This window comes from Coregonus clupeaformis, chromosome 35 (assembly GCF_020615455.1).
Source record: "Coregonus clupeaformis isolate EN_2021a chromosome 35, ASM2061545v1, whole genome shotgun sequence".
In the NCBI taxonomy this organism is placed as follows: Eukaryota; Metazoa; Chordata; class Actinopteri; order Salmoniformes; family Salmonidae; genus Coregonus; species Coregonus clupeaformis.
In genome coordinates, this window is record NC_059226.1 from 33,386,719 (window position 1) to 33,400,763 (window position 14,045).

General features: G+C 43.4%; 1 protein-coding gene across 4 annotated transcripts in view; it reads left to right on the forward strand.

Moving 5' to 3' along the window:
- Positions 1–8,396, forward strand: part of LOC121551503 (rho GTPase-activating protein 44-like) — a 110,463-nt gene extending 102,067 nt beyond the window's left edge. For 3 of the 4 annotated variants that reach the window (XM_045211017.1, XM_045211018.1, XM_045211019.1), the window contains 3 exons: positions 2,417–2,562; positions 4,041–4,469; positions 7,936–8,396. In XM_045211017.1, coding sequence (XP_045066952.1) covers positions 2,417–2,562; positions 4,041–4,469; positions 7,936–8,126 — 766 coding nt within the window. In that variant the 3' untranslated portion in view covers positions 8,127–8,396. Of the gene's footprint in view, positions 1–2,416; positions 2,563–4,040; positions 4,470–6,046; positions 6,105–7,935 lie in introns of all 4 variants that reach the window. The other variant, XR_006657812.1, reaches the window with a different exon arrangement.
- Positions 8,397–14,045: the final 5,649 nt, after the last annotated feature.

Consider the following 14,045-nt stretch of genomic DNA (forward strand, 5'->3'; position numbering starts at 1 on the left):
CACTATTTAATAATAGCACTATTCTATAACAGCACTATTTCATAATATAACTATTATATAAAAATACTATTTCATAATATAACTATTCTATAACAGGACTATTTCATAATAGCACTATTCTATAAAAATACTATTTAATAATAGCACTATTCTATAACAGGACTATTTCATAATATAACTATTCTGTAAAAATACTATTTAATAACAGCACTATTCTATAACAGGACTATTTTGTAATAGAACTATTCTATAAAAATACTATTTAATAATATAACTATTCTGTAACAGGACTATTTCATAATAGCACTATTCTATAACAGGACTATTTCATAATAGCACTATTCTATAAAAATACTATTTAATAATAGCACTATTCTATAACAGGACTACTTAATAATAGCACTATTCTATAAAAATACTGTTTAATAATATAACTATTCTATAACATTACTATTTCATAATAGCACTATTCTATAACAGGACTATTTAATAATAGCACTATTCTATAAAATACTATTTAATAATATAACTATTCCTTAACATGACTATTTCATAATATAACTATTCTATAACAGGACTATTTCATAATAACACTATTCTATAACATGACTATTTCATAATATAACTATTCTATAACAGGACTATTTCATAATAACACTATTCTATAACATGACTATTTCAAGACTTCTGTATAGCAGGTAGACTAACCTGGCTGTTGACTTGAATTTCCCCCTTCTCTGTTTCTGGCAGTTTCTCTCCAATCTCCAAAATCAAATCAAATCAAATTGTATTTGTATTCGATGTGCCGAGGTACCAGGTATTTTAGGTAGATATGTACATGAAGGCAGGGTAAAGTGATTAGGCATCAGGATAGATAATAATAAGGTATTTGAGGTAGCTATGTACATGAAGATAGGGTAAAGTGATTAGGCATCAGGATAGATAATAATAAGGTATTTGAGGTAGCTATGTACATGAAGATAGGGTAAAGTGATTGGGCATCAGGATAGATAATAATAAGGTATTTGAGGTAGATATGTACATGAAGGCAGGGTAAAGTGACTGGGCATCAGGATAGATAATAATAAGGTATTTGAGGTAGATATGTACATGAAGGCAGGGTAAAGTGACTGGGCATCAGGATAGATAATAATAAGGTATTTGAGGTAGATATGTACATGAAGGCAGGGTAAAGTGACTGGGCATCAGGATAGATAATAATAAGGTATTTGAGGTAGATATGTACATGAAGGCAGGGTAAAGTGACTGGGCATCAGGATAGATAATAATAAGGTATTTGAGGTAGATATGTACATGAAGGCAGGGTAAAGTGACTGGGCATCAGGATAGATAATAATAAGGTATTTGAGGTAGATATGTACATGAAGGCAGGGTAAAGTGACTAGGCATCAGGATAGATAATAATAAGAGTAAAATAAAGAACAGAGTAGCAGCAGCATGTGATGAGTGTAATAGTGTGTGTGTATGTGTGTTTGTGTTGTGTCAGTATGTGTGTGTGTGTTATGTGTGTGTGTGTGTGTGTGTGCATATGTAATGTATGTGAATGTGTGTGGGTTTTGTGTGGGAGTGGCAATGGAGAGTGTGAGTGTGTATATATAGTCTAGTGAGTGTGCATCAGGTCAGTGCAGATAGTTTGGGTAACCATTCCAGTAGAGTCGACACCACTAGACATGGCAGGGCATCAGGAACCATTATACCAATTATATGTCATAGTCTCAAATGGCACCCTATTCCCTACACAGTGCACTACTTTGGACAAGGGGACATAGAGCTCTGGTCAAAAGTAGTGCACTATATTGTGAATAGGGTGCCATTTGGGACGTAAACTATGTCAGTGTTTCAGAAGCAGCCTGGACGTTCCCTTCCCCCTCCATGACTCCTCATTCACACACACCCCTATACTTTTCACACTGACGGTCTCTAGTGACCCCTATACTGTTCACACTGGCAGCCTCTAGTGACCCCTATACCCTCTGAAGTACACACTCTCTAGTGACTCCTATACCCTCTAAAGTACACACTCTCTAGTGATATAGGTGTTGAAGGCCTGATATGATGGGAGCTAGCTATTATTATAATTACCAGTCAGTAACTGCAGCAACACAACGATCCAGATACTATTTAGTAGGTTGGAGACCACTGACATTGATTATGGTTATATGATGATGATGATGATGATGATGATGATGATGATGATGATGATGATGACAGTTAAGAACGGCTCCCTTGTGAAAGAGACCTTGGTCTCAATGGTCCCTGTTAAAATAAAGGTCAAATAAATGAAGAAGAAGGACATTTATGTAGCGATTATGCTACAATGTAGTTTGACATCTATCTATAAGTGGACAGTGAAAGCAGACACAGCAGAACACTAACATCCTCTCTCCTTCACCAGTACACTAAGGAGTAAGGAGAGCTCTCCAGTGATTGGTCACAAGGGGGTGCAGGTGGCAGGTCCGATGGTGCCCCCTGGTGTTGGCCAGCAGAGCTGCAGCCAGTCGCCCCACTCCACAGAACACAGCCCACACACCCTGCGCAAAGGTCAGCGGTTCAACATCACAGTCGGATCAATATCTTTGGATTATTTTCGTTTAACCTATACAGCAAATGTATGATTATTTAATTTTTTTGAAGGATCCAGATTAAGTCTGTTCTTAGATTAAGCCCTAAACACGTTCCATGGAGATTCTCCATTCAGCATGATTTTTTTTTGCCCAGGAGTAGGCTTAATGTAATATACATGTCTAATCGAATTTGTTTGTTATCAAAATGTTGATATCAATTTGTTTTACTGTATAAAGCTGGGGTTGGAACCAAAATTATTTTCCAAACGTTTTGTTCTGAACAGAACCATTATTTTTTTCGTTCCGTTCCACTGTTCTGACCAGCAAAATAAAGTTCTGAACTGCTTCGAACAAAAAAAAAGTAACGGTTTATATTGTTAATTTCTGTTCCTTTTTACATTTAGCTCAACATTAAATGACTTCACCAATCAGTGCGGATAGAGAAGCTTGCTGTAGAGCGAGTAAGTGATTTAATCTGTATAGGAAAGTCGTTAAGAGCAAATTGTATTTTGCCGTAACAGCATGGTTTATTACATTTACATTTACGTCATTTAGCAGACGCTCTTATCCAGATCGACTTTAATCATAATGAAAGACAAGCACACACACTGTGCTGCCAGTCAGTGTAGGGCGCAAGATGCAACTGAAATGTTGAGGGTGAGGAGAGAGCGAGAGATGATGGATGAAGCTTGCCTTGAAGCGCTGGCCATCTTGTTATGACATGCATTATCTGAATTGGGCTCACAGAATTATGCAGACAGAGGAGAGGCTTCTATGGAAGAACTTTGAATGCCTTTGAACTTCAGAGTTGTTTTAACTTTGGAACAGAGCAAACTTTAGCTAGCTAGCTAACAAGCTTGTTTGTGCAGAGCAGCACTAGAATTAAAACACATCTTACCTTTTTGTAATTAATAAATCCAATGTGAAACTTGATAACTATAGTATCCTTAACTAGCATTGAAAAAGTCAATCAATTATTCTCTAATTAAACATCTCTCCTTAATTTCTGAATTACACTTGTAACATGGTCAGTAGGCTACAGTAACCTATGCTTCAGAGGGGGAGGGGCAGGTAGCCTACACACGCACACCCACTGGCAGAGATTCCTAGCTGGCAGTCAGAAGCTGGAAGAAGTTTCTGAGTGACAGAGTGAGGTCTTTGCATAGGCGCTTTGTTGCGATTTTTGTGGGACTGGGAAAAAATACCTGGAATGTAAAATAACTTTATTAACCGGTTCCCATGCTTTTAAAATACCGGTTCTGTTCCGGAACAGTATAGGTCACTTTTGTTTTCGGTTCGGGTTCTGTTCCTCTAATAATTTTGTTGTTTTCCGGTTTTCGGCTGTGTTCCCTGAACCAGTTCCAACCCCTGGTATAAAGGTAGGCTTAGTTTTAGATGTGTTCATTTACTTTAGATATTCATGTTAATGTTAACTCTCTTCTTCTCTGTCTCTAGGCTCTAAGAAGCTGGCCCCTGTCCCTCCAAAGGTTCCAGCTGGATACGGCCAGTCGGGTGGTTCTGGTGGGATTTCGGACCAGTCCACAGGTCAGCCGTCACCGGTCAGCCTGTCCCCCACCCCTCCCAGCACCCCCTCCCCCTATGGACTGGCCGGTCCCCCACAGGCCCCTGGAGGACTAGGGGCCTCCTCCCCCGGTCAGACCCCTCTCTGTGGCTCCCTGGGGTCCCTGGGGTCCCTGTCCTCCCCCCCTTCTCTGACCGGCACGCTGGGCAAGTCTCGGCCCACCCCTAAGCCCCGCCAGAGGCCCAGCCTGCCCCCTCCTCAGCCGCCCACCGTCCCTCCGCCGGGGGCCACCCCTGTTGGCCCTGGGCCCCTGGAGCAGGGCATCCTGGACAGACTGTCCCCCGGGGAGAGCATGTCCACAGGTAAACAACATGATGATCACGTAACCACGGCAACGACACCACCACCCCCGCCCCAACCATCACAGGTGGGGTCAGGGACGATGCAGCCGCGTCCCACTCTCAGACTGGCTGTGGCACTGTCCAATGGAGACGGTGGACAGGTGTAGCTAGTAGGACTAGGGAAATCAGGATCCTATCGCTACTGACTCACCCATTCTATAAAATAATGTATTATTGAATAACGGTGGCCTTTATTTAGTCAGACAGACGCAGTGGTCTGAGAAGAACAATATGCTGTAAATATTAGGATTTTGTTGCACATTGTAGAGAGGAAACCACAGTATGTATCCATTGCTTGGGTTATGTGCTGATGTTTCTAAGTATTGTGAGGAAACATCAGGGAAGCATAGCGATGTCCTGCTTGTATGGAAGTTTCCATTAGATTCATCATGTGCTTCCTCTCTGTTTATCCCTCATACAGTACGCCAGAGCTAGGTAGGTCCCAGGCTACAAGCATAGAAATAGAATGACTAGAACAGACAAACCCCCTCAGACCACGGCAATTTGACAGTGTACTCATGGGTACATTCAGTTCACGGGTTGCGCCTACGTCACTTGGTCGTGTTGTGCTGTGCGTTGTTATGAACGTTCTATGAACGCCTCAGCCATTGTGGTGCTTGAAAGTGGAGTGATGCCCAGTCATTCTGAACGGAGGCTAATGACTGTTTCGTCGAAAGTACACTATAGATTACACTATAGTGGCCTGGAAATATGACGACATTGCTCAAGTCATCAAATAATTAGTAGGAAACAACTTTGCCATCATTATGATGTCATCAAATTCACTTTAGAGAGATGATAATATTGCCATTAGCTATCAAAGTTCGTCAAACATTTCTAGCAATGCTAACGTTAGCTAGCTAAAATCCAGGACTGTCCCTCAATCTTCAATCTGGCTACATCACAATGATAAGAAAAGGTTTTCCTACTAATAGCTTGTCTCCTTTTTAAATATCATTGGGTTTCCAAGCCAGTATAATGGACTTTAGACTAAATCTTCATCAGTGCCCATTGACAATGCATTGAGTAAAACCTTTAGTCGGGCACCAGGGCTCAAGAAAATCTTCCTAACAAAATTGGGACGCAACGTGCAATCCATGAATATAGCCGACATTGTTCCATTCATCATGGAATGTTGACTTGAAAAAGGAATGTCTGTTCTAGTCATTCTATGCTTACTTCAACAACAAGTCCACTCTCTCAGGACAAACATGGCTTATTCTAGGCTGGTCCCAGACCTGTTTGTGCTCTTGCCAACCCCATTGCACATTGTCAAGCGATTCCATAAGGAGTTGGCAAGAGAGCAGAAACAAGGCTTATTGAAGAAGTGGTCACTCAGATAGGCTTACTTCTTGTCTGATGTCATAATTATGATCTGAGGTGTTCCATAGAAATCTAATTGTAATATTCTATGAGGTTCTCTGTTCTATCTGTCAGTATCAGTATCAGTACCAGTCATTCTCTCTGTGTCCCTGTGTTCTATTCATGATTCTCTTGTTCCCCTGCTCTGCTCTACCTGCTACTATGTTGTGTACCAGCCGTGTGAGGCCTGGGGAGTCAGTGTGGTGTGGGCTAAGTGTGAGGGGGACTTTTAGGGTAAGCCAGATCTGACCCCGCCCGCAACGTTATCATACTACGCTCCATCTCTCACCGCTCCGCCCGCCTCGCCCGGAGCTGTGGCTGCCTCTGGGTTCTCCTGCAGCCTGCTTCAAACATACATACATACTGTACATCCTGTACCTGTTAGCTAAACAGCTAGCTATCAGCCATCCATGCTAACGCTAGGTAATTTCCCCATTCTGTTGGTGTTACAGTATCAGCCATGCCAACGCTAGCTAGCTGCCCCATTCTGTTGGTGTTACAGTATTAGCCATGCTAACGCTAGCTAGCTGCCCCATTCTGTTGGTGTTTACAGTATCAACCATGCTAACGCTAGCTGTCCCATTCTGTTGGTGTTGCAATATCAGCCATTCAAATGCTAGCTAGCTGCCCCACCCTGTTGGTGTTACTGTATCAGCCATGCTAATGCTAGCTAGCTGTCCCACTCTGTTGGTGTTACAGTATCAGCCATGCTAACGCTAGCTAGCTGTCCCATTCTGTTGGTGTTACTGTATCAGCCATGCTAACGTTAGCTAGCTGTCCCATTCTGTTGGTGTTACTGTATCAGCCATGCTAACGCTAGCAAGTTGTCCCATTCTGTTGGTGTTACTGTAGTCGGCATGCTGTTGTTCAGACTGTACGTACTGTATGCATGGCTTACAGACTTCCCAGAGCGCACCACGTACACTGCAGCGCTCACCATTGCAGATGCCGCCACTTCCTCCGAAGGTCCATCTTTAACGCTTTGCCCCTTTTTCACCATCCCCATGCCAACAAACATCGCCCCTGCTACAGGACAGGTGTGTGGGCTCACAGGTAACCCCCAGGTGACCCCCATCCCAGACCCATGGCTTCAGGACAGACCCATTGTTTTACTGCTTTCCTTCTGACAGCATCGCCTCCTGCTCAGTGCTCCATCTGTTTTGATGCTTTCCCTCTGACAGCATCGCCTCCTGCTCAGTGCTCCATCTGTTTTACTGCTCTCCCTCTGGTCAATACAGTAATCTGGTCATTGTTGTAAACGTGTTTAACGTTTTGTGTCATTGTGAAATAATTTTGGAAACTTGTTTTTTGGGCAGCAGCACAAAGGACCTGTGTCCTGTTATAGACCTAGCTTCTCCAGAGGTCTCTGGTGTTATTACTACTAGACCAGTAACACAGTATGAATACCTCCCTGTGTAGAATGTGTCAGAGACCAACATAGTTACCTGCTGCTGCTTTCTTCAAACAACAACAACAACAACACAATGCTGTTTTTTCAGACTCAAAAAACTGAATTTCCTTTCTGCTTTCTTCCCTTTTTACACACCATCATCACCACCATCATCACCACCATCATTACCATACGCCTTCTTCATCCTCCTCCTCCTCCTCCTCCTCCTCCTCCTCCTCCTCCTCCTCCTCCTCCTACCCTTCATCTTCCTCCTCTTCCTCCTCCTCCTCCTCCTCCTCCTCCTCCTCCTCCTCCTCCTCCTTCTCTTCCTCATCTTCCTCCTCCTCCTCTTCCTCCTCCTCCTCTTCTTCCCTCCTCTTCCTCCTCCTCCTCCTCCTCCTCCTCATCTTCCTCCTCCTCATCTTCCTCCTCCTCCTCTTCCTCCTCCTCCTCCTCTTCCTCCTCCTCCTCCTCCTCTTCCTCCTCCTCCTCCTACCCTTCCTCTTCCTCCTCTTCCTCCTCCTCCTCCTCTTCCTCTTCCCCTTCCTCTTCCTCCACTTCCTCCTCTTCATGCTTCTCTTCAACACCACCACCTCCGCCACGACACCATAATAATCACTTTCCACCTCTGTCGCCACGCCCACCATGCCAACCCGCTAACCATGCCATCATTAGATTACTTCAATTATGAAATCCCCTCCATCAATGTGAACCTGGACAGCCTCATCGATGAGTTCAGCGGTGCTGCCCCCTGCAGGCGCTATGGAGCGGTGACATACTCTCCTCCCCCAGGGGGAGACGATAACCCCGACCACGACCCCTACGCCGTGCCTGAGGAGGACGAACCCCAGGACACCACCTTATGACATAATTACCCTGAGACAGCCCTATGATGTGACATCATCAGAGCTCGCCCAAAACTCGGACGTGCCCCGGGAAGGCAAGGCAAGGCTGGCACCATGGCGCTCCAACATACAGCTAGCTAGCTGTACACACTGTAAGACTGTAACGCTCGCTCACACCGCACTGCCACGATGCTCCCAGACAAAACAAACAAACACACAAACAACATGGCTTGTTCTTCTACACCGCAATGCTCACCTGACCTTTCACCTGGAACTCCAGAACTGAACCCCCCTCACATTGTGCTATACCTACAGGCTGCAAGCAAAACTCATCTCTTAGAAATACTACGCAAATAGTCAAGTAAACTCAATAACGCACCACATGCCATATAGAGGAGGACCAGTTGCCTTTGGAGGGAAGAAGACATATGGATTATATGGAGGAGTATTAATGCCATGTTCAGTATTATATTTTATTTTTGCTTTGTGGATACTACCGTATTGTTTTGTTGAAACAGTGATCAGTATTTTTTGTGACTTTTTACGTTTTTTTTTTTCCTTATATGAAAAGCCTGCACTCAAATTGCAATACATGCATCGCATACTCACAAACAGTTTGGCCTGACCCTAAATGAAGGAAACTCGTAACCTGACTGGTTGTGTAGATGTGTGGGAAAAGTGGCACTGACTGTGGGTAAAGTGGGTCTGACTGGTTGTGTAGATGTGTGGGTAAAGTGGGTCTGACTGGTTGTGTAGATGTGTGGGTAAAGTGGGTCTGACTGGTTGTGTAGATATGTGGATAAAATGGGTCTGACTGGTTGTGTAGATGTGTGGGTAAAGTGGGTCTGACTGGTTGTGTAGATATGTGGGTAAAGTGGGTCTGACTGGTTGTGTAGATGTGTGGGTAAAGTGGGTCTGACTGGTTGTATAGATATGTGGATAAAGTGGGTCTGACTGGTTGTGTAGATATGTGGATAAAGTGGGTCTGACTGGTTGTGTAGATATGTGGGTAAAATGGGTCTTCAGGGTCAGTGTGTGTAGTGTACTGTATTCCTAACAGGGTAATATGATGAGAGAGTTATTAGTCCTAGTTTTCTGCACACTATAGAGATGATGATGAACAGAGTCTTTTGAAGAATGCAGCATGAAATGCATAACTAACCCTATTCTGGGCAGGGTTTGGGTCGATTCCTTTTCAATTCAGTCAGTTCAGGAAGTAAACTGTTTACTTTCTGTATGACTGAATTGAAATGGAATGGACCCCAGCCCTGATTGTGTGTCACCCCTGGCCCCCAGTCCCTGTTCTTCCCACCTCTCCCCCACGTACACATAGTCCTATAGGCCGACACAAATATATGCTTTGATACACAGTTAAGAGACATCTGTAGGATTGCTTTATAAGTAGCAATAATTTATTTGTACAGGGTTAAAGATGAATTCATGCACATATTTTCACCAGCACAGTATTAGAATGTCTTTGGAATAGAACTCAGAGTGCATTGTTGTTGTTATCAGAAGGGTTTTAAACTGTCAACCTGTATCATTAGACAATAATGATGAACATCAAATATCTTTAAGAGTCGGGTCCGGAATACTAACTAGCCATTTGATTAATGTCCCCAAAATGAAGCCCCCTTATTGCTTAAAACCTTTCTGGATCCAATAGCAGAGCTGTGCTCACAGAGACTGGGGAGTGACATCATACCTTTCAGACTGGGGAGTGACATCATACCTTTCAGACTGGGGAGTGACATTATACCTTTCAGACTGGGGATTGACATCATACCTTTCAGACTGAGGAGTGACATCATACCTTTCAGACTGAGGAGTGACATCATACCTTTCAGACTGGGGAGTGACATCATACCTTTCAGACTGGGGAGTGACATCATACCTTTCAGAATGAGGAGTGACATCATACCTTTCAGACTGAGGAGTGACATCATACCTTTCAGACTGGGGAGTGACATCATACCTTTCAGACTGGGGATTGACATTATACCTTTCAGACTGAGGAGTGACATTTTAGCTTTCAGACTAAGTGACATCATACCTTTCAGAATGGGGAGTGACATTATACCTTTCAGACTGAGGAGTGACATCATACCTTTCAAATTAAGGAGTGACATCATTCCTTTCAGACTGGGGAGTGACATCATACCTTTCAGACTGGGGAGTGACATTATACCTTTCAGACTGAGGAGTGACATCATATGTTTCAGACTGAGCGACATCATACCTTTCAGACTGAGTGACATCATACTTTTCAAACTGGGGAGTGACATTAGAGGAGGACTAAGGACTGAGGAGTAACATCATACCTTTCAGACTGGGGAGTGACATAATACCCTTCAGACTGAGGAGTGACATCATACCTTTCAGACTGGAGAGTGACATCATACCTTTCAGACTGAGGAGTGACATCACACCTTTCAGACTGGGGAGTGACATCATACCTTTCAAACTGTGGAGTGACATTAGAGGAAGACTGAGGACTGAGGAGTGACATCATACCTTTCAGACTGGGGTGTGACATTATACCTTTCAGACTGAGGAGTGACATCATACCTTTCAGACTGAGGAGTGACATCATACCTTTCAGACTGGTAAGTGACATCATACCTTTCAGACTGGGGAGTGACATCATACCTTTCAGATTGGGGAGTGACATCATACCTTTCAGACTGAGTGACATCATACCTTTCAGACTGGGGAGTGACATTAGAGGAGGACTGAGGACTGAGGACTGAGGAGTGACATCATACCTTTCAGACTGGGGAGTGACATTATACCTTTCAGACTGAGGAGTGACATCATACCTTTCAGACTGGGGAGTGACATTAGAGGAGGACTGAGGACTGAGGAGTGACATCATACCTTTCAGACTGGGGAGTGACATTATACCATTATACCTATATAGTTCAGGATCTGTATTTCAGGCTCTGTAGTTCAGGCTCTGTAGTTCAGGATCTGTAGTTCAGGATCTGTATTTCAGGCTCTTTAGTCCAGGCTCTGTAGTTCAGGCTCTGTAGTTCAGGATCTGTAGTTCAGGATCTGTATTTCAGGCTCTGTGATCTTCGACCCTATAGTGTAAATACAAAGAACTGTACATAAATATGTGTATAAACCTAAGAGATAAAGCGTAATGTAAAGGCAAATCTTCATTATATATATATATTAATATATGTGATGATATATTTATGATGTGTAGAGAAATAATATGATAAATAATGTGATGTTTATTTTTGTCCCCTGCACACGATTATTATCAGATTCACACACAACAACACAACAGACATGTGACGCTGCAGCAACATGAATGAAGAAAGATATTACTGTTCTGGTGGGGCCCCTGAGTAAAACACCAAGAAATGCTCGGTCAAAAAAGCCATATTTTAAAAAGTCAATCATTCATTTATACACTTAACCTGTTTACTCAAAACAAACTCGATATGAACAGAAAACACATGTTCCCCATCTCAAGAGGTTAAATAAAAAACATTACTTTAGTAAGTGCCTATTCCGTGCAAAATAAAGTAACAGGGTTGACCATAATAGGGTTGACGATTTCTTTTTAAATCAGCCATAAATCCCCTTGTGACAGGCGGAATGGAAGCTTGTTGTGTGCAACAGGGAGGGAATTGAATGTAAGCTTAAACAAATTGAAATTGTTAAAACATTTCAAGCCTGTCTATCTATGGGTAACATGGTGTTATGCTCGAACACGAGAAAATAGTCAAAAAGAGGAGAACCAGCTTTTACTCTATGATTTGACTATTAGATGTGTAATGTTTCTTTTCCCAAAAATATTTAAAAAGGAATAGTTTCACCATATTAAAACGAGACTTCAGTTCATATAACAGGCTTGACCTTAAAACTTAGGGACAGATGTAAATGAATCACTAATCACATAATAATAATCTTCAGAAATGACTTTGTCAAAGTAACAAATTAAACTAAGGCTTTACAATGATGGTGAAACTTGGAGAAATGTTGCCATTAAATGGGTTAAAATCTTCCTACAAGTGACACAGGGTTGATGGAGGGACATGCAAAAATGGTGAATGTATTAAATTCTCCATGTGGTCTATATTAAAGGACACTTCATTTAACATAAGAGGCTTTTAATATTCAATATTGGTGCACAATTTCTACTTAAAATATCCAAGGGGCGCAAAAGGCACTCTTTCCGTGGAACGACCCAGTTGTATTTGACACAGTGTACGCCTAACATTGGAAATGAAACATTCAGCCTGTTATCTGAGCTTAGTCTGGGTCTTTTAAACGACCACCAGGACTGCTGGGAGAGAACAGTCACAGACAGCTGGTATGACATCACAACAGGACATACATTTTCTCAATCAAAGTGCAATTATGTTGATTACTTTAATAACCTCAGAGTCAAAAACAGACCAGACCTACCCCCACCCTCTCTACAGTAAAGACCCCACCCTACCCTACAGTAAAAAACCAACCCTACCCCACCCTACCCTACAGTAAAGACCTCACCCTACCCTACAGTAAAAAACCCACCCTACCCCACACTACCCTACAGTAAAGACCCCGCCCTACCCTACAGTAAAAAAAAACACCCTACCCCACCCTACCCTACAGTAAAGACCAGACCTACCCCCCCACCCTACAATAAAGACCAGACCTACCCCACCCTACCCCGACTCTACCCTACAGTAAATACCAGACCTACCCCCCACCCTACAATAAAGACCAGACCTACCCCACCCTACCCCGACTCTACCCTGCAGTAAATACCAGACCTACCCCCCACCCTACAATAAAGACCAGACCTACCCCACCCTACCCCCACCCTACCCTACAGTAAAGACCAGACCTACCCCCCCACCCTACAATAAAGACCAGACCAACCCCAGCCTACCCTACAGTAAAGACCCCAACCTACCCCCACCCTACCCTACAGTAAAGACCCCAACCTACCCCCACCCTACCCTACAGTAAAGACCCCAACCTACCCCACCCTACCCTACAGTAAAGACCCCAACCTACCCCCACCCTACCCTACAGTAAAGACCCCAACCTACCCCCACCCTACCCTACAGTAAAGACCAGACCAACCCCAACCTACCCTACAGTAAAGACCAGACCAACCCCAACCTACCCTACAGTAAAGACCCCAACCTACCCCCACCCTACCCTACAGTAAAGACCCCAACCTACCCCCACCCTACCCTACAGTAAAGACCCCAACCTACCCCACCCTACCCCCACCCTACCCTACAGTAAAGACCCCAACCTACCCCACCCTACCCTACAGTAAAGACCCCAACCTACCCCCACCCCTACCCTACAGTAAAGACCCCAACCTACCCCCACCCTACCCCCCACCCTACCCTACAGTAAAGACCCCAACCTACCCCCACCCTACCCCCACCCTACCCTACAGTAAAGACCCCAACCTACCCCAACCCTATCCAGCAGCACTTGCCTTGACTGGTACTTGCGGGTGCGTTTTCAAAGCCTATGTCAGAAACTCCAGTGAATGTAATTAGCTCCAATGCGTGTAATTTGCTCAATATTAGAAGTTGAGAAATAAAGTTGACATCATTAGAAAGAAAACATTCTTCTATTTTCTACTATAGGTACTGTATGTAATAAAACATTAGTTTAATCTGTTGTTGCTAGCAATATTAATAAAAACATTAAAATATGTATTTTCATGGACCCATGCAGTACCTCCATGGACCCCTATGGGGGTGTGAATCCCGATTGAATACTACCCCTGCAGTGTTGTACGGTATGCCTCAGTCAGTATGTGTTCTTCTCAATAAACTACGATGTTTATGAAGATCTTGGTGATAAATAATGAGTTATATTGATAGTTGTGGTGATTATACAGTATGACAATTTGCAAGTGCCCTCACATTGGTTATTTATGTTTTGAATTTATGAGCGTATAATTGAATT